Source organism: Pleurodeles waltl, chromosome 1_1 (genome assembly GCF_031143425.1).
Source record: "Pleurodeles waltl isolate 20211129_DDA chromosome 1_1, aPleWal1.hap1.20221129, whole genome shotgun sequence".
In the NCBI taxonomy this organism is placed as follows: domain Eukaryota; kingdom Metazoa; phylum Chordata; class Amphibia; order Caudata; family Salamandridae; genus Pleurodeles; species Pleurodeles waltl.
In genome coordinates this window covers 189,981,538-190,006,206 of record NC_090436.1, presented here as the reverse complement: position 1 = coordinate 190,006,206, position 24,669 = coordinate 189,981,538, and the positions used below count along the sequence as shown (strand labels likewise).

General features: G+C 42.8%; 1 protein-coding gene across 1 annotated transcript in view; it reads right to left on the bottom strand.

Moving 5' to 3' along the window:
- LOC138282675 (activated RNA polymerase II transcriptional coactivator p15-like) overlaps positions 1 to 24,669 on the bottom strand; it is an 88,483-nt gene that overhangs the window by 53,908 nt on the left and 9,906 nt on the right. The window contains exon 2 of the mRNA XM_069220489.1: positions 508 to 580. Coding sequence (XP_069076590.1) covers positions 508 to 579 — 72 coding nt within the window. The 5' untranslated portion in view covers position 580. The remainder of the gene's footprint in view (positions 1 to 507; positions 581 to 24,669) is intronic.

Here is a 24,669-nt window from a genome sequence, read left to right as displayed (position 1 = left end):
TGGAATGTAGGATTCCAGAGCTCTTCACTACAATGCAGTGTTCATGTAATGGCATGTGGTTTACAGTCTTCATTTATGACTTATTCAGGTCAAAAAATTAAAATGCAATGATAAGTCACATAACCTAACAAAAGTACAGAAAACAAAAAATGCAATAGGAAGAGAATATTTTGGAAACTATAAATTGGACCCAATCACAGTACAAGACACTCAATGCTGGCAAAAATATTAGGAAGTAACTGCCACATCTCTGCAAGACAGATCCAGGGTGCAACTCATGCAGTGATAAAGAACTAATGTGAAACTACAGCCAATGAGTTATTGCCCACGGAGGGTAGAAAAGCTCACTCTATATGCGTATGCCCAAAACACATGTATGTAAATACACTTTTCGTTTGGCAACCACTTGGCTGCAACTTCAGCAAGAATTTACAGTAATCACATATGGTGGGCAAATATGTTTGTAGAATCCATGCACAAGTTCACAGCGCTGGATGCATTATTCACCTTCTTATCAGCCTCACTGTCCGAGTCACTTTCAAATGAGCTTGAGGTATCAAGTTCCTTTGATTTAGGCATGCTGCGGGAAGAAAAAAATATATATATATAATATTTTGTAACCACTGGAGGCAATCATATAAATCGTACAAAACGGCCGCAAAATTGATCAATTTACTTTCGTGTACGAATCTGCAATTTTAAATTTAACAAACTTTTGTGCCTAAAACGTAGGAGCATTGGCCTCAAAGTCCGAATACATTTGCCCTGCTGAAACTTGTGCCATAGAATACCAAGACAGTGCTTCCATCAACAAACTAAGATCTACAGTGCTTGGAAGTACAGTTAACAACTGAAAGGTGTGGGCTTTGCTGTAACTGGTGCTCCTTGTTCCAAGGAGAGAGACACTGAGTAACAACGCAAGTGTATTAACTGCAAACTTATGTAAGGTTCCTACAGCTAGCCAACCATGGACATTCTATCTCACAATTCTATTTTACGGCCACAATTCTATGCAACCTAATTACATTAGACTCATATAAAACTTGATACTAATTATTTACATATTTTCCCACACATATATATATATATATATATATATATATATATATATAAATTCGATTGTATCAATGCTCAGTTATAACTAAAAAACACAAGTCAGTATATCGGTCAGTACGCATCTTACCAACAACCAAAGTTTAGTTAAATATTAACTAACATTTTATTTGCCATTTCTCTGGAATGTTAAATGTAACATCAGACGTCTGCTTTATACTGTGTAAGTTATACACACGTTATCACACCGTTCACTCAAGGTTCTCTGTGCTCTAGCTGATGGCGACACATCATAGCACATCCAGTCTCTTCATTCCCAGCCCAATAGCTTTAAAAACGAGCACAAAGATTCCTCTCCACTTTAACTGCCAGTCCTCAGATAAAATATAACCCAGTTGTGGTTTAGTCAGCCCCAGGCATCCAGAAGAAAGTCATATACCTAAAATCGATACTTCAAAGTTACATTTGCCGGATTTAAGAGAATATGGAATGAAAAGTATTCGCTGTGACACAGCTCTGCGCTGACATTGTCCAGGGAGAAGCCTGAGGGAAGAACACTTACAGCATGAGAGGCTAGCTTATCTTCAACCCTTAGATAAACGTGTCTTCTAACAGAACCGGGCCCAGCGTTGGAGCTCTCCTACCGGCTATCCTCGAGCTAATACTCACGAACCACAAAATGTATTTCTAATATGCACCGCAAAAAAAGAGGTTTCATATTTGCATATTTGTTGATGACATAGTTTCTCTTACACCAAAATGAATTCTCATACATGGCGGAAATAAATTATTTTTGTGACATTTAGCAATTATTTACTATCACCAAATACAAACATGAAAGAAAAGTGCTAACTGTATAAACCCATTCAGGGCTTTAAGTGGGCCTGGTCTGTCCAGGTCTCAGATCTGATAGCAATTAATAAATCTGGCCCACTGTTTATGTCCTTAACCTTATCGACACACACACGATCGTCATCTGAATAATAAAAAAAAAAAAAGTTAAGGTAATGCATGTCAGCAATTTCGTTTCTGAATATATTTCACATGCCTAACACTCTTCAGAAATGAAACATTAAGCAAGCTATTTCCAGGAGGTTTAAAAGTGGGCCACAACTACAAACACGAGTGAACAAAACTGTAGTGATTGAGACGCAGCAATTTACAACCCCTTCCACTAATGTTCGATTCACAGCCTCAATTTCGTAACTGGAGTATTGTCAATATAATTTACAACAAAATCATTGTCGTTAATCATTAATCTTAAACAGTTAACCATTGACAGAGCCAATAGTTAGGGCTGGTTTTAGGTGTACATCAGGTTTTGTGATACACACCTGGATAGAATAACAAAGCTCAGAGAAGCATCAAACTACGGTTCGGGTGGTACAAAATGGGAACCACAGAATTTGTTTACATGTTTAAGCCACGTCCTTAATTACATAGGCACAACTTTTTTTTTTTACAAACCCCTTCCTTACTTTTTTCATCCCACTTAAAGCTCTAAACACATCACCCTTTAAATTAACACATTTTTAGGGACTTCAAACCTTCTGCACAGTGGTCAAGCCTTGTGGTGGTATGATGAGCTCATAGTAAAAATTGACAATGGGAATTCTGAAGTATCACCAGGCACCAAAGATGGAAGGCTAGCATGCTAGAAATTGCCTCGGGGGACTAGGGCCAATCATTTGGAGTGGTTCTTAACCTGTGATCCAGGGAACTCTGGGGGTCCATGAAGCCTACTCCTGTGAACGCTGAATTTATTACTAATGATTTTCATGTATTTTGGATTATGAATCTGCATGGAATTTGACTAACATAGGAAATAACGTGCAACATGGAAAACGTGACCACTTGAGTGGCCGCTCAAGTAATCACTTAATCATGAAGTGTCCTTATTAAATGCTTATTACTATTAATTGACGTGCCTATGTTTAGGTTATAGTAGTAATGTGGTATATTAATGATTTTGAATTATGTATTTGCTTTATTAATTATAGGCCTTAAGTTAGCAAGGTTTGGGCCTAGTTTGCATAGCCTCACATTAAGATGTACTGTTCTAATAAAATTGTGGGAAATGTATGACTAAAGAAATCAATTCATGTATTGTTTTCTACTGAGCTGACCAAACTTTAGAGGTCTTTAACTTTCTCATGAGAACTGCTAGCTAGAAGATCTTGTATTAGTAGATGACAGGAGTACAGATGGATAAAAAAAAAGAAAACTTTACCTAACGAGCCTGACAATAGGAACAGGGGAAGAGAAGCCAATCAATCATCGACATGTGACAGACAGTTTAGTTATATTTTACATTTGAGCTTTTATTTCTATTGGATTAACTATAAACGTACGATTCTTTGACCAATGGAAACGTGGGAAGTTCTTTAGACAATTTTAACTTAGCCCGACTGCACAGATAGAAGCATGCTCATTCCTACTTTAATTTCCTCCATAGAGGATTCTATCTTTAACTTCATTGCTTAAAATTCTGAGTCTGAATGTGGACGCCTTAGATACTGCTTCTTAATGGTTCGGATAGCTTAGAGTCCCCGTATCTGAACCATTTTCTTCCATGGTCCGTTGCGGATGCTGACCGAACCGATGTCCAACTGACGAAGATAATCGCAGCCAACTGATCCACATGAGAGGTATGACAATAATGCAACAGTGCTTGTTATGGGTGATGTCTTTTGTTTCTAAGTACCAACCACTGTTTTGATAGAGTCATAGTTACATTTTTTCCAAATTTATGTTGACTAAATTGTTTTGCATGAAGTCCGAACATGCTATTCTAATCAGGTTAGTAAGGGAAATTCTGATATGTTAACAGGGTGCTATTATCAGATGATGTTGCTCAGTTGCTGAATCTAGATGTATGCTATTTCTATCACGCAGTTATTCTTGCTATTGGTTTGTAGTGTGTCTCTCGAATGTTAAATGATCAATGCACTAGTTAAATTGAGATTAATTTAGAAGATTTGGTCAACCAGTGTTCTTCTATGTATACCATGTGGTTTTGAGATTAATTTACGTGACATTAGCATTGTTAATCTAGTGAAATAAACATGTTAACTTTTACATAAAGGCGTGGTTATTCACACCAAATGGGTCATGGTGTGTGAAGATTCCTGACTCCAAAAGGTATATGATGTTGTTTATTGATGTTATTGATGTATTTGCATTGTATTTGGGATTTATATTGGGAATTACTAAGCGTAGTCAAGAGGTCCATGGAACCTTTAACAAGTCCCCTTATAAATTAATAATAGAAGACCCAATAAGGACAGACGCGCTCACAGAAATGGTAGCAGAGTAGGATGGTTTGCCTTCTTAAGAGCCCATCATAAGGCCCGGTGCATGGTTTGCCTCCTTAAGAGCCCACCATAAGGGTCGGTGCATGGTTTGCCTCCTTAAGAGCCAGTCATACTAGAAATGATAGCAGGATAGGACGGTTAGTCTCCTCAAGAGCCCATCGTATGGTCCCTTTCTGCTTTCTAGAAATAACAGAGTAGGTTGGTCACGTCTCCTTGAGAGGCCGCTACAAAGCTTACCTTACAAAACAGACAAAAGAGTTGGATGGGTAGTCTCCTTAAGAGGTCAAAATAAGCCGCAGATTTGGTAAGAGAAATTGGTAAAAGGTTAAGATTCGATGATACAGAGTGAAAAAGAAAATGTCGCCTTAAGAACCTACAATGACTTTCCCAGAACCTTGGAGCTTGCCAATGCTTGTTTGAAGATGTTCTGGGCGTGTCAGTGACAGTATAATCTAAGTAGGTTTTGCGCTTGCACAGCTTAAGCAAATCGCAGGGGAATTGTGATGTTTGCAAGGGTTTAAGGAGTCTGTGTAATCCAAATGGAGCTGTGTAGGGAGTTTGCGTACTCCAGATGAAGTTGTTGAAGGAGTTTGAGTAGTCCTAAGTGTGAGAGGAGGGAAGTTGTCTAACTTCACGTGTGTGTGGCACTTTGTGCTAAAAAATTGTCCACGTGGTTGTTGGTATACCGACCCTGCGTGGTCTAATACTCCGGAGTATTGAATAATTATATGAGTCACTTGGTTTATGTTGTAATTTGGCTGTTTAATAGGTCAATCGGGCGTGGTTGACAAGTCAAGAGTGCGTGTTAAAGTGAGTGAAAGTTTTTTTAACTGAGATTTGGCGAGACCTATGTGTACTAGGACACACCCAATGATCAGTAGAGAGTGAAATTTGCGGGTCGAATTTTGCGTGCAAGTCAGGGAAACTGAGAAAGAGTAGCTGTTAGAGCGAACGACCGTCAGTGAAAAATCAGTAAGGTTTCTGAAGCGATTGTGTTTCCCTACCTGTAGTAAACAGACAAATTGGGCTTTAATTTTACTTAGTGCCCGCAATAGATGCATTTAGTTTTGTGTGAATTTTAGTTGAGGAAGGCAAGCAGAAAGACTTTGTCAGCCAATGTACATGTGAGTGCGACGTCATTAGAGCCGCACTGCGATAGGTTGGTTAGTAAGAAGGGTCGCAAATGGATTGGTGGACAACCGTGAAGCAAAATTGGTTGAGAAGGTCAGTGAAAAGGATTTTGGGATTTAAAGTCATTTCCTGATCTGATTGAAAGTAGTGTAAACTACGAAGATGAAACTTTTCAAAGCTTTAAAGAGTGCCTTAAGAGGAGATAAGTTTATTCCAACTAAAATAGGAGAAATTACTCCACCCGAAGGTACACCTGCCTATATTGTATTCGAAGAGCCGGGTGCTGCACCATGTCTTTGGCTGAAACAATGGTGCAAAGAGTCAGAAAAAGATGTGAGCTTAGTATTTTCTGCCCAAAGAACATTTAATCTGAGGATATCAGAGAATTTGAGGAGAGTACTGTATGATTTGAAACCTCCTCCGATACCAACACAATTTGAGGCATTAGCTATTTGGGAGATCTAGTAGCCAGACAGCGACAGCAACTGAAGTTTGAGAGAAAAATGAGAAAAACTGAGAAAACACTAACAGAGGCTAGCTGGCATAGTGATCAGAAATTCTGGATAACAGACTTTACAGGGAATTAAGTTGTTTCCTGCAATCACGCAAGAGAACAGGAATGAGGCTAAAAAGAGTACTAAGAAGAGGGATTCTTACCCTTCAGATGAGAGAGAGCAGAAATCCACACAGACTAGGAAGTCTTCAACACACGAATAGTCAGATGATGAGTTTGTTTTACAGCTATTGAGAAATCGTCCCCCAGCATATGCAGCACATGAGGTTCAAACACCAGTGTAGACCCTACACCTCCAAAACCAGCTGAATCGACTCAGAGACAGATTCAGGTTAGTCATAATATTCCAGCTACTTTAGTGATTCAAAGGTCTATGCCGTGGATGGATATTTCCAGAATTTACACAGATGCACTCATTGTAGATACCGCAACAAACCTAGTAGTGCCGACAGGGCAAGTTTACCAGAAGCCGACTGATTCAGATAGAGTTTACTCCAAACTTGATGTCCCCGATACAGACATAGACGGTCCTGAGGTACACCCTCATAATAGGATCACAGACAAATGTCTGCGCTGATGAGTCAGACTACATGAGCAATGCACCCACGAGACCAAACTGCCCGACCAAGTCCAGATGCCGTATCAGTACCAGTTACCAGAGGTCCAGTCATACCATTGTTTGCCCAGGGATATAATAAAAATGAACAGAAAATCCTGAATCGAAGCATAGAGAGGGAGAACTGAGAACGCAAGAATGAGGACTCCTATGAGACCGACATTGATGGAACAGGTCCCTTAATTGATTTAGGTCCTTTCAGGACTCCTCCAAATAATGAAGTGAGATCATACATAGGTCCAAATCCAAGCATGGTGACACCTGAGACCCCAAACCTAACGTTACAGCAAGTGCCAGGTGTAAGCCATAACAAAGTTTCCTTACAAAGTTTGACAGTTTGACAGCTCAGCAGATAACAGAATGGCTTGTGAAACTGAGTCGCACTCAAGGATATTCTAGCGGAGTAAGTGCCCTGACTCTTACCAGGGTTAGACTAGAGGCAGAGGACTTGATTGAGGGAACAATGGGGTTAAACAGGATTGACACATTCAGAGAAGATGAGTTGTGCTACTGGTGCAAGCTGATTACTAACAAGGCAGGAATAATAAATCAGAAATTAGCAGACCTAGCAGAGAAATATGACAAAGACTGAGAAAACGAAGCAGTTGAAGAGGAGTTACAGGTTAGATTCTGACTCAAAGGATTTTGAAAACATTAGTGTCCCGGGAATGAAGATTCACTTTAGGGAATTAATTCAGAGCATTTAAACATGGGGAGCATTAGACAAGTGGGAAGGCAGATGGGTGAAGAAGAGAGACATGAAGAAAAGGGATTCTGTGAATCTTACTGCAAAAATGCAGCAGGTTGAAGACCCAGTGAAATTTCTACCAACGAGAGAGATTCCCGGAGGAAATTTTGTCCATGGCGCTTGGAGCAGAAGTGACAAACTGTCATTTTCGAATGATTATCCCAGGTTGAGAGAGAAGACAGTAGAGTGGTACCAACAGATAGGTGTGTGACACTCGCAAAATGCCTGTGGGAGGGTTTGAACACCCTGTTAGAGATGGTAGTTCCAGGTGATCTATGGTTCAGTGCAAGAGGAGTGTAGATTGACCAACAAGAGAATCCCTGAGAGATCCAGCAACTGGTACACCATCTCCAGATATAACTAAATATTACTATAAGGTGATTGAATTTTTTTAAACGTGATTTTCGCATTAGAACACTGATTGGCTGAGAATAGACAGGACAGCTCAGGAAGCGAAAATCAATACATGCCTACTATAAGAGATTGTTGCAGGCGTTCAAGCATTACAGTGGTACAGAGATGATTGAGCTGAAAGACAATTCATTGTGTGTTCAGGTTAGTTGAAGGATTGAGACCTGAAATCAGCCAGATGATTAAGAGTCATTTGATTTGTTGGCAAGCAAAGCAGACTGATGAAGTTTTGCAGTGTGCAAAGTACTGTAGTAAGAAGATTGAGTTGAAGCAGAGAAAGATGAATGAAAAGACAATGGTGATGCAGATTAAAGTGGCACAAACAGGAATGCAGGGAAGTTTTCCAAAGCAGGAGGGAAGCATGTTACAGAATCATGCAAGAGGTAGAGGTCGTGGTGGAATGGGAAATGTGAACCGTAGTCCCGATTTGAATACTATGGTTGTTCAGAATAACGTGCAAGGGATGAAAAGATTGTTACCATGTCACGCTTGCGGAGGCCTCGGATACTGGAAACGGGAGTGTCCAATCTTAGTACAGGAAGGTGTTGTTCAGCAAACAAGCAAAATCAATTCTTTTCCAAATATGAGAGGACCGAAAATGAGATGTCACAATTCAAATTTTCAAAGCAATGTAAATCAGATGCAAGGTGTCCAGCCCATGCAACAGATGCAAATGCCACGCCTGCAGATGCCCTAGTCACAGCAAATGCAGCCACAAGTTTAAATGGTACCTAGACAGAAAATTCAGATACCTCAAGCCCCAATGGAGCAACAGCATGTGATGCTTCCTCAGCAGGTCACAGGTCAAAGATTTAATCAAAGTAATAACACAGTACACCAATTCCTGTTAGACAGTGAGGATGGAATAAACGATGATTGGGCGAGTAAGTTCGGATGAAGAGAAATGCGTTTTAGCAGCTTTGCTAGAGGTAGATCAGAAAGGTCCGTATGTCAAGGGAAAGGTAATGGGTCACAAAGTCTCATTTTTAGTAGACACAGGAGATACACCCTCTAGCATGAGAGCTGAAGAAGTTCCAAACCTCCCTCTTTCAGGGAGAACAGTCCAAATTTTAGGACTTGCCAGTCAGTATTTGACCAACCCAATTACAGAACCAGTTGAGGTTAAAATTGGCAACTTTACAGAATTACACAAATTCGTTGTTTGTGACTCGAGTCCGGTATCCTTACTAGGAAGGGATTTGTTGTGCAAAACGAGATGTTCAATTACTTGCTCAAATGATGGAATTGTCATTCAGACAAACAGTGATGATGAAGATGACTTGTCCACAGAAACAGATTGTGACACAGTAAATGAGGAGTACCCCTTGATTAGTTTTTTTTTCCCAGTCTTTATAGTGAGTGGTCTTATCTCTGACTTACAGGGAACAGTTACAATGAAAGTGTGGGATTTTACAGGAAAAGACATTGGTCTAATAAAAGGAGTTGAGCCAGTCAAGGTCCCAGTCAAGCCAAACGCGATGTTTCCTCAGTATTACATGACACAAGAGACGACTGAAGTGACTGCACCCATAATTACAGAGATTGTAAACCAAGGTGTTTTGAAAGACGTGCTGAGCAGCTCATGTAATTCACCGATAATGGGATTGCAAAAGCAGAGTGAGAAATTAAGAATTGTTCAGGATTTGAGGAAGATAAATGACATTGTGATTAAGTGTTGTCACGTGGACCCAAATCCAGCGGTAATATTATTTCAGATCCCATGTGATGCTGAACGGTTCACCGTAGTGGACCTGTAACAAGCATTCTTTTCTGTACCTCTTCATTAGGATAGTCAATTTATTTTCTATTTACATTTTTTGGATCAAGTCTACTGTTGGTGTAGAATTCCTCAAGGGAACCTGGAGTCATTGGAAATGCCTTTCCGATCAACACAGGTACAGTACATAGATGATTTGTTGATTGCATCAAAAACAAGAAAGGCATGCAAACATGATACTATTGCCTTACTGAATCATTTATGGAAGAATGGACATAAAGTGTCCCTAGCGAAACTGCAGTACTGTCAGAAAGAAGATAAATATTTGGGTCACCTAATTGAGAAGAGAACTAGGAAAATCTCTAGAGAAAGGGTTGCAGCCATATTACAGATGAATCCCCCAGCAACCCAGAAAGATGTCAGGATGTTTTTAGGAATAGTAAGTTATTGTCGCCAGTGGATTCCCAATTATTCAGTTGTTTCAAAGCCCCCACAGAAGCTGACTCACAAAGAAGTTAATGATCCCCTAGTGCTAGATCATACCTGTATGAAAGCCTTTACCAAGATGAGAGAAAGTCTGTGCAAAGCCCCGGCTTTGGGAATGCCTGACTACACAAAACCCTTCATGTTGTTCTGTCATGAGCATGATGCATGTTCACGGTCTGTCTTGACTCAAGTCCATGGTGGTGTAAACCACCCAGTAGCATATTTTTCAGCTACTTTGGACCCAGTCGCAGTAGCTTTACCAGGCTGTCTGAGAACCATTGCAGCGGTTGGACAGCCTCACTCAGAGTGAGAGCACTGTGATGGGACATCCCTTAACTGTCATAGTCCCTCACTCCATTGAAGTTTTACTCACCAGGACCAAGACTCCGTATCTAACAAATGCAAGGCTGACACGTTATGAAACTGTCACCCTGGGGTCCCTAATGTATCATTAAAAAGGTGTACAGTGCTTAACCCATCAACCTTACTTTCAAAAGAAAATACTGAAGTTGACATATAGAAAGAAGCTGAACATGACTGCCTGGAGGTTACTGATTTGTGTAAAAAAACAGAGACCTTGCATTCAGGATACTCGATTGGAAGACAATGACTACATTATTTTTGCTGATGGTTTCTGTAGGAAGTTCGCTCCGTATGCACTATTTCAAAGTAAGGAATAGTATGCACAGAGTCCAAGGGTTCCCCTTAGAGGTAAGATAGTGGCAAAAAGAGAAAATACTAATGCTCTATTTTGTGGTAGTGTGGTCGAGCAGTAGGCTTATCAAGGGAGTAGTGTTAAGCATTTGTTGTACACACACAGGCAATAAATGAGGAACACACACTCCGAGACAATTCCAGGCCAATAGGTTTTTGTACAGAAAAATATATTTTCTTAGTTTATTTTAAGAACCACAGGTTCACATTTTACATGTAATACTTCAAATGAAAGGTATTGCAGGTAGGTACTTTAGGAACTTTGAATAATCAAAATAGCATACACAGTTTTCAAATAAATCACATATAGCTATTTTAAAAGTAGACACTTAGTGCAATTTTCACAGTTCCTGGGGGGAGTAAGAGTTAGTTAGTTTTTGCAGGTAAGTAAACCACCTACGGGGTTCAAGTTTGGGTCCAAGGTAGCCCACCATTGGGGGTTCAGAGCAACCCCAAAGTTACCACACCAGCAGCTCAGGGCCGTTCAGGTGCAGAGGTCAAAGTGGTGCCCAAAACGCATAGGCTTCAATGGAGAAGGGGGTGCCCCGGTTCCAGTCTGCCAGCAGGTAAGTACCCGCGTCTTCGGAGGGCAGACCTGGGGGGTTTTGTACGGCACCGGGGGGGGGGGGGGGGGGACACAAGTTAGCACAGAAAGTACACCCTCAGCAGCACTGGGGCGGCCGGGTGCAGTGTGCAAACACACGTCGGGTTTCCAATGTAAATCAATGGGATACCAAGGGGTCTCTTCAGCGATGCAGGCAGGCAATGGGGGGGCTCCTCGGGGTAGCCACCACCTGGACAAGTGAGAGGGCCTCCTGGGGGTCACTCCTGCACTGGAGTTCCGATCTTTCAGGTCCTGGGGACTGCGGGTGCAGAGTCTTTACCAGGCGTCGGGATCTGGGAGTCAGGCAGTCGCGGTCAGGGGGAGCCTCGGGATTCCCTCTGAAGGCGTCGCTGTGGGAGCTCGGGGAGGGGGGCAACTCTGGCTACTCACTGTCTCGCAGTCGCCGGGGAGTCCTCCCTGAAGCGTTGTTTCTCCACAAGTCGAGCCGGGGGCGTCGGGTGCAGTGTAGCAAGTCTCACGCTTCCGGCAGGAGATGTAGTTCTTTTAAAGTTGCTCCTTTGGAAACAAAGTTGCAGTCTTGGGTGAACAGGGCCGCTGTCCTCTGGAGTTTCTTGGTCCTTCTAGAGCAGGGCAGTCCTCTGAGGATTCAGAGGTCGCTGGTTCTGGGGAAAGCGTCGCTGGAGCAGTGTCTTTAGAAGGGGGGGGGAAGACAGGCCGGTAGAGCTGGGGCCAAAGCAGTTGGTGTCTCCGTCTTCTTCTGCAGGGTTTTTCAGCTTAGCAGTCCTCTTCTTCTTAGGTTGCAGGAATCTGCGTTCCTAGGTTCAGGGGAGCCCCTAAATACAGAATTTAGGGGTGTGTTTAGGTCAGGGAGGGCAGTAGCCAATGGCTACTAGCCCTGAGGGTGGCTACACCCTCTTTGTGCCTCCTCCCAAGGGGAGGGGGTCACATTACTATCCCTATTGGGGGGGATCCTCCATCTGCAAGATGGAGGATTCCTAAAAGTCAGAGTCACTTCAGCTCAGGTTGCCTTAGGGGCTGTCCTGACTGGCCAGTGACTCCTCCTTGTTTTTCTCATTATCTCCTCCGGCCTTGCCGCCAAAAGTGGGGCCGTGGCCGGAGGGGGCGGGCAACTCCACTACCTGGAATGCCCTGTGGTGCTGTAACAAAGGGGGTGAGCCTTTGAGGCTCACCGCCAGGTGTTACAGCTCCTGCAAGGGGGAGGTGATCAGCATCTCCACCCAGTGCAGGCTTTGTTACTAGCCAGAGTGACAAAGGCACTCTCCCAGCAACATGTCTCGAGTGTGGCAGGCTGCTAAAACCAGTCAGCCTACACGGGTAGTTGGTTAAGGTTTCAGGGGGCACCTCTAAGGTGCCCTCTGGGGTGTATGTTACAATAAAATGTACACTAGCATCAGTGTGCATTTATTGTGCTGAGAAGTTTGATACCAAACTTCCCAGTTTTCAGTGTAGCCATTATGGTGCTGTGGAGTTCGTGTTTGACAGACTCCCAGACCATATACTCTTATGGCTACCCTGCACTTACAATGTCTAAGGTTTTGCTTAGACACTGTAGGGGCACACTGCTCATGCACTGGTGCCCTCACCTATGGTATAGTGCACCCTGCCTTAGTGCTGTAAGGCCTGCTAGAGGGGTGACTTATCTATACTGCATAGGCAGTGTGAGGTTGGCATGGCACCCTGAGGGGAGTGCCAAGTCGACTTACTCGTTTTGTCCCCACCAGCACACACAAGCTGGCAAGCAGTGTGTCTGTGCTGAGTGAGGGGTCCCCAGGGTGGCATAAGATATGCTGCAGCCCTTAGAGAGCTTCCCTGGCATCAGGGCCCTTGGTACCAGGGGTACCAGTTACAAGGGACTTACCTGGATGCCAGGGTGTGCCAATTGTGAAAACAAAAGTACAGGTTAGGGCAAGAACACTGGTGCTGGGGCCTGGTTGGCAGGCCTCAGCACACTTTCAAATCAAAACATAGCATTAGCAAAGGCAAAAAGTCAGGGGGTAACCATGCCAAGGAGGCATTTCCTTACAGTTTCTAGTTAAGAGACACCATAGGAACATTGAGAGCAGGATATGCTGTGTGCACAATTTCTGATATACTCGAAGCATCCTGGCTTCGAGGACTGTATTCTGCACAAGTGGTCGAATTAGTGGCCCTTACAAGAGCATGCCATGTTACTGCACAGCTTAAAGTTACCATTTATACTGACAGCCAGTACGGATTCGGAATAGTCCACGGTTTTGGCCAGCCGTCGTCAGAGAGATTTCCTGACCTCTTTTAGTTCAACAGTGATAAATGGTGAGAGAATTCATGAGTTTTTACAAGCTATTCAAATGCCTGAAAAAATTGCTGAGGTGAAATACAGTGCACAACTGAAATCACAAGATTTTTTGTCAATGGGAAATGGATATGCAGCTCAAGAGTCAAGGTTTTGCGCATTGAACTGCATATCATTCAAAGAGAAGTGGGAATGGTTACCTGAAGAAGAAACGTGCCCAAGTTATGCATTACATGTTAGAGATCCCTTGGAAGAATTGAGAGTGTTACAGGATAATGTTGACAAAGATGAGAAAAAGAATTGGATAAAGTTAAATGTGTTCAACGTGAAGATTACGTCTGGGTGTCTGGGGAGGGACAAGCGGTTCTGCCAAATAGTTTGTTGACTCAAATGCCTAGGTATTATCATGGTAAAGTACATGTTGGAAGGGATGCAATGGTTCGTACTTTTAAACAATCTTGGTTCAATCCAAAGTTTAGACAGGTTGCTGAAGCAGTTTGCCATCGATGCATTGTCTGTCAGCAAATGAACATGGGTAAAAGGACAGTGGTCAATTTGCGCCACATTGGAAGAGTGTGAGGTCCATTTAGCAGAATGCAGGTGGATTTCATTGAAATGCCTCAAGTGTGGAGGATTGAGATATATGTTGGTGATTGTGTGCATTTTTAGTCACTGGATTGAAGCTTACCCTACACGAAGAAATGACAGCCTCACAGTAGCGAAGTTACTGCTTATGGAACTGATACCACGTTTTGGGTCTGTTTAGAATCAGATAGAGGAAGTCACTTCAACAATGAAGTAAATAAATTATGATGTTCAGCTTTAAACATTAAGCAGAAGTTGCATTGTAGTTACAACCCTGAAGCCTCAGGACTTGTGGAGCAGATGAATGGTACCTTAAAATCGAGAATGGCGAAAATGTGTGCGTCCACAAATGTGAAATGGCCCGATGCATTGCCGTTAATTCTGATGACTATGAGAAACACATCCGACAGGAAAACAGGACAATGAGGTTGCGTTCCTGCAAATGCTCTTGTGAACATGACAGAAGATATGGTGTTGGACTACTACAAGGGTCTGGCTGATGTGGTTTGCTCTCTCAATCTCATCAGGTGGAAGCCACCACACTGCAACCATCTCAAGATCAAAGCCACAACCTGAGAGCAGGAGATTGGGTTATGATCAGTAAGCACGTGAGGAAGACTTGTTTGGAGCTCCGGTGAAAAGGAGCTTGCCAAGTAGTACTGATTACTACTACAGCTGTGAAGTGCGCTGGAGTTCCGAACTGGACCCATGCAAGCCATACTCGGAAAGTACCATGTCCTTTGGATGACGAAGAAGGGCTGTTGAGAGTACCAACAGCTTCCAGACGAAACCCAGGCTCAGAGAAAGACACAGGAGAATCCAACACTGAATCAGAGCAGACTGAAACCAGTGCAAACACTCCTGTGAGAGACGAAGCGGAAGAGATACAGGAGAGTGACAGCAAAATGACCTCAAGTGTGGGCTCTCCTAGAAGCAGTCTTGAAAGACAAACCAAACAAAAAACAGATCCCGAGGGGGAGGGAGTTGAGGCGGATCAAAGCCAGAACTATCGGACTCCTCCTGAACCAGTTACAAGTACGTCAAGAGAAGCCCCCGCAGGAGTCACAAATCCAACATTGAAAAGAGCACTGACAAAAGGACCACTGAAAGGAGATAAGTTGCTGAAGTCACAGCAAAGAGAAAAAAAGTAATCAGAGTGACAACAATTGAGGAAGAAGTAGACACAACAAGGAGAGAAGATTTGAGCGATGGAGAGTTAAACGGGGGTTGAAGATTGAAAAGAAAGAATTTCAAATCGAAGGTAAGCAGGTCCTGAATGGGCGTATGGGACAACAAGTGAATGGCAGGGTGAATTTCTGTATTTTTGTTTTGATCAAGACATTCCAGGTCAATATTTTGGCACGTGAAAAAGGTAAATGAACGGAACTTTGCAAACTGTAAAATGAGAAAAGGAAAAGAGATGACTGAAAGTAACTGGAAGAGACTTTTGAGATAACCTGATTTGACAAGTTACCTATTTTTGACAAAAAGGGTCCTGGAAGAAAGACTGAAACTGTAAATAATTGCTAAAGAAGACTGAAGGTTTTTTTTTTTTGCTGCATAGTTATAATTTTTCTCTTCTACTTTCTGGTTCTTTACAGATCATGAGTAACCTTAGCAAACAGGGTAGGAAGAATAGGTGAGGTAGATGCATGGGTATTGGTTTGGCAATTGTATGCATGATATTGTGTCTGGTGTTGATTGTGAACATGACTCTTCTTGATAAGACTGTGGCCAAGCATAACTGCTCTTGAAACAACTACTGTGCTCACAGAAGTAGATAGGTTTAGGATAGATGAGAAATATTTGCAGGTAGACAGTACCCAAGGAGAACTTTCCTCGACGATGCCGTTTACTTTGTCCTTGGGACAAGTAGGCCCAACCCTCTGCAGCACAAACCCTTTGGCTGCCTGTTTACAGAGAGTGGAACTCTCTACAGTTGAGGTAATGTGTTTCCAAAAGACAATGCTGTTCGAACTTGTATTTATGGTTCATTATTTGAAAACCTTCATTATTAGGGTGAGTGCTGTAAATAAATGTTTTAAGGTCACACTTCACTACTGACGTTGGTTTCAGTACAAATAAAAAAGACGTGTATACACATGTTTGAAAAGTTTAGGCTATGAGGCTAAGAATAATGCTCCCAGAATGCTCTCTGATTAGATGCAAATGAGGTGTCATTTAGTAAAATGTTTTGATGCATGCTAGTATTTCCCAAAAATATTTCTAATGGAAAATCAGTGTAACCATTTTCAACACGATTATGGGAAGCATGAAAATAAACAAACACTGACAAAGCCAACTGATCTGACATTTTTATAAGTCTTTTAGTTTCATCAATGCGTGTCTTGTTTTGACATGGCTTTTGTAACACTTTATTGTTGTGGGAGCTACCAGGCCCTCAACATTGTAACAAACACTGGCCAAAAAAAAAAAAAAAACGTTTTTGAACTCTAAAAGCACACGTTGCCACCAGTGGCATAACAAAGGCCCCGCAGCCGCCCTCCAGGGGGCCCCTTCAGCACAGCACCTGCCCTGAGTGAGTCTGGAGAGGGGGCTCCTTCATGTTCTTTGCAAAGGGGCACCCTCCAGTTTCGTTACGTCACTGATTGCCACTGTAGTTCCTGACACTGAACAAAACTACTTTGTGTGCCAATATGCTCCTTGTGGAAGAGAAGAATGCGATCACTCACAGTAAAGCCAGCCGAAAGAGAGAGAAATAGAAGTTTAATAAAAACAAAATGTCTTTAACACCAGACCTAATTAGGGACCAAGACCCACATGTAGGTAGCTTTTTGCATGTCGCAAACAGCGACTTTTGCTGTTTGCGACGTGCAAAAAGCACATTGCGATGCACAAGCCCAGTTTTGCGATTCGGTAACCTGGTTACCGAATCGCAAAACGGGTTTGCGACTCGCAATTAGGAAGGGGTGTTCCCTTCCTAATTGCGACTCGCAGTGCAATGTAGGATTGTTTTGCGAACGCGGGCGCAAACCAATCGCAGTTTGCACCCATTTCAAATGGGTGCTAACACTTTCACAAAAGGGAAGGGGTCCCCCTGGGACCCCTTCCCCATTGTGAATGTCACTGTAAACATTTTTTCAGAGCAGGCAGTGGTCCGCAGGACCACTGCCTGCTCTGAAAAAATGAAACGAAAACGTTTCATTTTTCGTTTTTGTAATGCATCTCGTTTTCCTTTAAGGAAAACGGGCTGCATTACAAAAAAAAATAAAACTGCTTTATTGAAAAGCAGTCACAGACATGGTGGTCTGCTGTCTCCAGCAGGCCACCATCCCTGTGAGGCCGCCATTCGCAAGGGGGTCGCAAATTGCTACCCACCTCATGATTATTCATGAGGTGTGCATTTGCGAAGCCCTTGCGAATCACAGATTGTGTCAGGGACACCATCCTACATTCGGATTTGCGACTCGCAATTTGCGGGTCGCAAATCTTAACCTACCTACATGTGGCCCCAAATTCTTAAAGAAAGTCACAAAAGTGCACCCATGGTATATGTCGTACCCCTATAAAATATTTGTGAACTGTATTTTAGCATGGGTAAATACGCATGTGTAGATTTGCTCGTGTGAAAATCTATTGAGCATTTGCAAGTTCATTTTCCCTCCAGCCACTTGCTTCCCAACCCTGGAAGAAGTTCTAATTCTGCCATTGTCAGGAGTAAATGTCCAACCTTTCTTTTTATGGGAAAATATTAGAGAGAAGCTGGTGAAGATCTTTAAAACATGCAGGTTAGTAGGTTTGCAGACTCAAAGGCATTCCAGCCCTGGAACTATTGCTTACTGCTTCCTCCAGCCCCAGTATGCAGATCTGCAGAAAGGTGGAAAAATAAGGAAATTGCTACAGTAGGGATTGAAACTGCAAGTATTCAAGCCCTACTATGGTAGTAGCCCTGGCATAATCAGAGAGGCTATTATCAGAGCTCTTACATAATGAGATTGCTGCCATAATTTGGCGCCACACTACATGGCACCAAAGGGACAAGTAGATCTTTTTACAGGACAAGTAGATTTGAGAAGCAACCTGTCCCGTGGACAAGTAGATATTTTAATAAATTCCACACCCCTGGTTTGCACACAGATTCCTTCATCACTGGAGGAAGGAGTTACTTACCAGAGTTTGCCCCTTATTTATGGAATAAGTTCTAGGCTTTTACTAACCAAATTCTATAACCAGGAGTATATTCAATGCTTCTACTCAAACCGCGATGTGGTAGTTTCGTTTGTCCCTATAATTAAGTATCTGAGTAGAGTAGCTAAGGAAAACACCATAGAATTAGTGAGAAGATGCTTTGAACCTACATGGACTTTTGCCACTGCTTATGCACACGGAAACAATTTAAAATGCTCCCTTATACCCATAGAAAAGAGCTTCTTAGATCAGACAGATGACAGGAGAAAGTCATTAAAGGAGAAATAGGAAAGGGCTTAGAGAAAAGAACATTTAGAAATAATCATGCATTTAGTGACATAAAGACGCAAGGGAGGTTAGCTTTAGATGCACAATACATAGGAAAGCTGTGTGTATACTGGCCTAAATCTAGAACTGATACGATATTTGTGGGAACGAGTGAATGTAGACGTGTTTCTTTTCCAAAGTAAATGGACTTTTATGTTAAAAGGACAAGAACCAGCAATTCCAGGAGTTTATTACATCTGTGGACCAAATGTGTATTACCACCTTCCAAGAGGATGGTATGGCACGTGTTACTTGGGAAGAGTTTTCCCAAAGAGTTATCAACTTGCGAATCTGAATAAGATAACTAAAATGACTGAATTACATCATGTTAAACAAAAGCGAGAATCATATTCTGGCATAGTTGGAGACCTATTTGGAGCAATGATTCATTCAGTTGGAGTTATTTTGAATTCTTTGAAAAGTTAAAGTTGTCTACTATTATGGATAACATGCTAAAAAAAAAATCAGGATCCATTATCCTAACGGATACAGAAATGGCTGCGGTTAGATCTATGAATCTGCAGAACCGCCTTGCATTAGACATCTTTTTAGCAAAGGAGGGCGGAGTTTGTAAAATGCTGAATCCGCAACATTGTTGCTCACATATACCTAACAATAGTAAAGAAATTAGAAGACTTATTAACAATTTGACTAATGATAGCGCTGATTTGAAAGAGCTGAAAGAACCTGGAGTTTGGGAAAATGGTCGCAAGGGTTTTGCTTCCGTGGGAAATTAGCTTGGCAACCTAGGGAAAGGTATAATATTAAAAATAATACAAGTAATATTGGTTATTGGGACTTGTATAACTGCAGCATGGGAATATGTAAATTGTATCATGTGATTAAAATAAGGAAATTGAAAAATGATCAGAGGGAAGAAATTAAAATGGAAAAATTGTTCAGGGAAAATTCAATAAGGGAAAGAAGAATTAAAAGTTATAAAGGGGAAAACTTTTAGGTGAACAAAAATCTGTGCGGGAAGAGGTTAAGTTTAGTGACATATTTAGTCATCAGAGGAGGGATTGTGAATGCTGAATTTATTACTAATGATTTTTATGTATTTTGGATTATGAATCTGCATGGAATTTGACTAACATAGAAAATAATGTGCGACATGGAAAATGTGCCCACTTGTGTGGCCGCCATTAATCATGAAGTGCCCTTAATAAATGCTAATTGAAGTGCCTACCTTAGGTTATTGTAGTAATGTGGTATATTATTGATTTTGCATTATGTATCTGCTTTATTAATTATAAGCCGTAAGCTAGCGAGGTTTGGGCCTAGTTTGCATAGCTTCACATTAAGCTGTGCTGTTCTAATAAAATTGTGGAAAATGTACAACTAGAGAAATCAATTCATCTATTGTTTCCCCTGAGTTCACCAAACGTTAGCAGATGTCTAACTTTCTCAAGAGAACTGCTTGCTAGAAGATCTTGTATTAGTATATGATACAATGTATAGTTTGATGTGCAAGACGGTGATGTTCCTAGGAGCTAACAATGGATGCAGTGACCTGAGTACCCAATGGATAAAAAAACGTTACCTAATGAGCTGGACGATGGGAAAAGGGGAAGAGGGGCCAATCATCAACATGAGAAGGACAGTTTCATTATATTTTAGATTTGAGATTTTATTTCTTTTGGATTAACTGTAAACATATGATTCTTTGACCAACGGAAATGTGGGAAGTTCTTTAGACAATTTTAACTTAACCAGACTGCACAGAGAGAAGCGTGCTCATTCCTACTTTGATTTCCTCCGTAGAGGATTCGATCTTTAACTTTATTGCTTACAATTCTGATGCTGAATGCTGATCCCTTAGATATTGTTCTGATAGCTTAGAGTCCCTGTATGTGAACCATTCTCTTCCACGGTCCATTGCTGACCGAACTGATGAAGATAATTGCAGTTGGCGGATCCATATGAGGAGAGATATAACAAAATGCTATAATAATGCTTGTAAAAGATTATGTCTTTGGTTTCTAGGTACCAACCGCTATTTTGATAGAGCCATAGTTATATGTTTTCCAAATTTATGTTGACTAAATTGTTTTGCATGAAGTGTAAACATGCTATTCTAATCAGAAGGTTAGTAAGGGAAATTCTGATATGTTAAACAGGTTGCTATTAACAGATGATTGATGTTGCGCAGTTGCTGAATCTAGATGTATGCTATTTCTAATGCGCAGTTATTGTTGCTATTGGTTTGTACTGGGTCTCTTGAATGTTTAGAGATTAATGTATTAGTTAAATTGAGATTCATTAAAAGATTTTATCAACCAGTGTTGTTCTTGTATGTATACCATTTGGTTTGGAGATTAATTTACGTGACATTAGCATTGTTTATCTTGGGAAATAAACATTCTAACTTCAGCATATACCATCAGATCTGATGGGAGAGCATAAAGGCTGGAAAAGTGCTCCACCCAGCTTTCTGGTTGTATATGATTATCCGGAGAGTTCCTGCCACCATTTTGTCTTTTGGTCAAAAGTTCCCAAAAGTACTTGTTATCATTAGATCTTGAAGCTTGTAATAATTCCTGCCACAAATGGTCCTCCCACAGGCTTTTTGCTTGCGCTATGGTGCTTTTATATATGCGTCTAGCTAGTTGAACCACCTCCTAAAAGATCCCTATTCTCCTTTTTGCAGATGATTCACTTCTCATCTCAAAAACACCAAGGGGGTTGCAAACATTAGTTGACAGATTTAAGTTATTTTGTAGTGAACATGGGTTGGAGGTAAACATCAACAAAACAAAATTTATGGTGCTTTGTTCTGGTCTCAGCAAAAGATGTACCATCATTATTGATGGACTCCCTTTGAACAAGGTTAGCTCCATAGATTATTTGGGTGTTAGGCTAACCAGCAAATTATCCTGGGAAAACCAGATTTCGAAGAGTGCAGGGCTGTTACAATACAGAGCTGCGCCCATATTGCGCTTTTATCGAAGCTCTACAACAAAGGCAGTATCCCCTTCTGTAGGAAGTTGGCTCTGTATGTGCTATTTCAAAGTAAGGAATAGCATGCACAGAGTCCAAGGGTTCCCCTTAGAGGTAAAATAGTGGTAAAAATAGATAATACTAATGCTCTATTTTGTGGTAGTGTGGTCGAGCAGTAGGCTTATCCAAGGAGTAGTGTTAAGCATTTGTTGTACATACACATAGACAATAAATGAGGTACACACACTCAGAGACAAATCCAGCCAATAGGTTTTGTTATAGAAAAATATCTTTTCTTAGTTTATTTTAAGAACCACAGGTTCAAATTTAACATGTAATATCTTGTTTGAAAGTTATTGCAGGTAAGTACATTAGGAAATTTGAATCATTTCAATTGCATGTATACTTTTCAAGTTATTCACAAATAGCTATTTCAAAAGTGGACACTTAGTGCAATTTTCACAGTTCCTGGGGGAGGTAAGTTTTTGTTAGTTTTACCAGGTAAGTAAGACACTTACAGGGTTCAGTTCTTGGTCCAAGGTAGCCCACCGTTGGGGGTTCAGAGCAACCCCAAAGTCACCACACCAGCAGCTCAGGGCCGGTCAGGTGCAGAGTTCAAAGTGGTGCCCAAAACGCATAGGCTAGAATGGAGAGAAGGGGGTGCCCCGGTTCCGGTCTGCTTGCAGGTAAGTACCCGCGTCTTCGGAGGGCAGACCAGGGGGGGGGTTTTGTAGGGCACTGGGGGGGACACAAGCCCACACAGAAATTTCACCCTCAGCAGCGCGGGGGCGGCCGGGTGCAGTGTAGAAACAAGCGTCGGGTTTGCAATGTTAGTCTATGAGAGATCAACGGATCTCTTCAGCGCTGCAGGCAGGCAAGGGGGGGCTTCCTCGGGGAAACCTCCACTTGGGCAAGGGAGAGGGACTCCTGGGGGTCACTTCTCCAGTGAAAGTCCGGTCCTTCAGGTCCTGGGGGCTGCGGGTGCAGGGTCTTTTCCAGGCGTCGGGACTTAGGTTTCAGAGAGTCACGGTCAGGGGAAGCCTCGGGATTCCCTCTGCAGGCGGCGCTGTGGGGGCTCAGGGGGGACAGGTTTTGGTACTCACAGTCGGAGAGTAGTCCGGGGGTCCTCCCTGAGGTGTTGGTTCTCCACCAGCCGAGTCGGGGTCGCCGGGTGCAGTGTTGCAAGTCTCACGCTTCTTGCGGGGAGTTGCAGGGGTCTTTAAAGCTGCTCCTTGAAACAAAGTTGCAGTCTTTTTGGAGCAGGTCCGCTGTCCTCGGGAGTTTCTGGTCGTCGTCGAAGCAGGGCAGTCCTCAGAGGATTCAGAGGTCGCTGGTCCCTTTGGAAGGCGTCGCTGGAGCAGAGTTCTTTGGAAGGCAGGAGACAGGCCGGTGAGTTTCTGGAGCCAAGGCAGTTGTTGTCTTCTGGTCTTCCTCTGCAGGAGTTTTCAGCTGGGCAGTCCTTCTTCTTGTTGTCGCAGGAATCTAATTTTCTAGGGTTCAGGGTAGCCCTTAAATACTAAATTTAAGGGCGTGTTTAGGTCTGGGGGGTTAGTAGCCAATGGCTACTAGCCCTGAGGGTGGGTACACCCTCTTTGTGCCTCCTCCCAAGGGGAGGGGGTCACAATCCTAACCCTATTGGGGGAATCCTCCATCTGCAAGATGGAGGATTTCTAAAAGTTAGAGTCACTTCAGCTCAGGACACCTTAGGGGCTGTCCTGACTGGCCAGTGACACCTCCTTGTTGCTTTCTTTGTTCCCTCCAGCCTTGCCGCCAAAAGTGGGGGCCGTGGCCGGAGGGGGCGGGCAACTCCACTAAGCTGGAGTGCCCTGCTGGGCTGTGACAAAGGGGTGAGCCTTTGAGGCTCACCGCCAGGTGTCACAGCTCCTGCCTGGGGGAGGTGTTAGCATCTCCACCCAGTGCAGGCTTTGTTACTGGCCTCAGAGTGACAAAGGCACTCTCCCCATGGGGCCAGCAACATGTCTCTAGTGTGGCAGGCTGCTGGAACTAGTCAGCCTACACAGACAGTCGGTTAAGTTTCAGGGGGCACCTCTAAGGTGCCCTCTGGGGTGTATTTTGCAATAAAATGTACACTGGCATCAGTGTGCATTTATTGTGCTGAGAAGTTTGATACCAAACTTCCCAGTTTTCAGTGTAGCCATTATGGTGCTGTGGAGTTCGTGTTTGACAAACTCCCAGACCATATACTCTTATGGCTACCCTGCACTTACAATGTCTAAGGTTTTGTTTAGACACTGTAGGGGTACCATGCTCATGCACTGGTACCCTCACCTATGGTATAGTGCACCCTGCCTTAGGGCTGTAAGGCCTGCTAGAGGGGTGACTTACCTATACTTGCATAGGCAGTGAGAGGCTGGCATGGCACCCTGAGGGGAGTGCCATGTCGACTTACTCGTTTTCTTCTCACTAGCACACACAAGCTGGCAAGCAATGTGTCTGTGCTGAGTGAGAGGTCTCCAGGGTGGCATAAGACATGCTGCAGCCCTTAGAGACCTTCCTTGGCATCAGGGCCCTTGGTACTAGAAGTACCAGTTACAAGGGACTTATCTGGATGCCAGGGTCTGCCAATTGTGGATACAAAAGTACAGGTTAGGGAAAGAACACTGGTGCTGGGGCCTGGTTAGCAGGCCTCAGCACACTTTCAATTGTAAACATAGCATCAGCAAAGGCAAAAAGTCAGGGGGCAACCATGCCAAGGAGGCATTTCCTTACACAACCCCCCCCCAAACGAAAGAGGATGAGACTAACCTTTCCCAAGAGAGTCTTCATTTTCTAAGTGGAAGAACCTGGAAAGGCCATCTGCATTGGCATGGGCAGTCCCAGGTCTGTGTTCCACTATAAAGTCCATTCCCTGTAGGGAGATGGACCACCTCAACAGTTTAGGATTTTCACCTTTCATTTGCATCAGCCATTTGAGAGGTCTGTGGTCAGTTTGAACTAGGAAGTGAGTCCCAAAGAGGTATGGTCTCAGCTTCTTCAGGGACCAAACCACAGCAAAGGCCTCCCTCTCAATGGCACTCCAACGCTGCTCCCTGGGGAGTAACCTCCTGCTAATGAAAGCCACAGGCTGGTCAAGGCCATCACCATT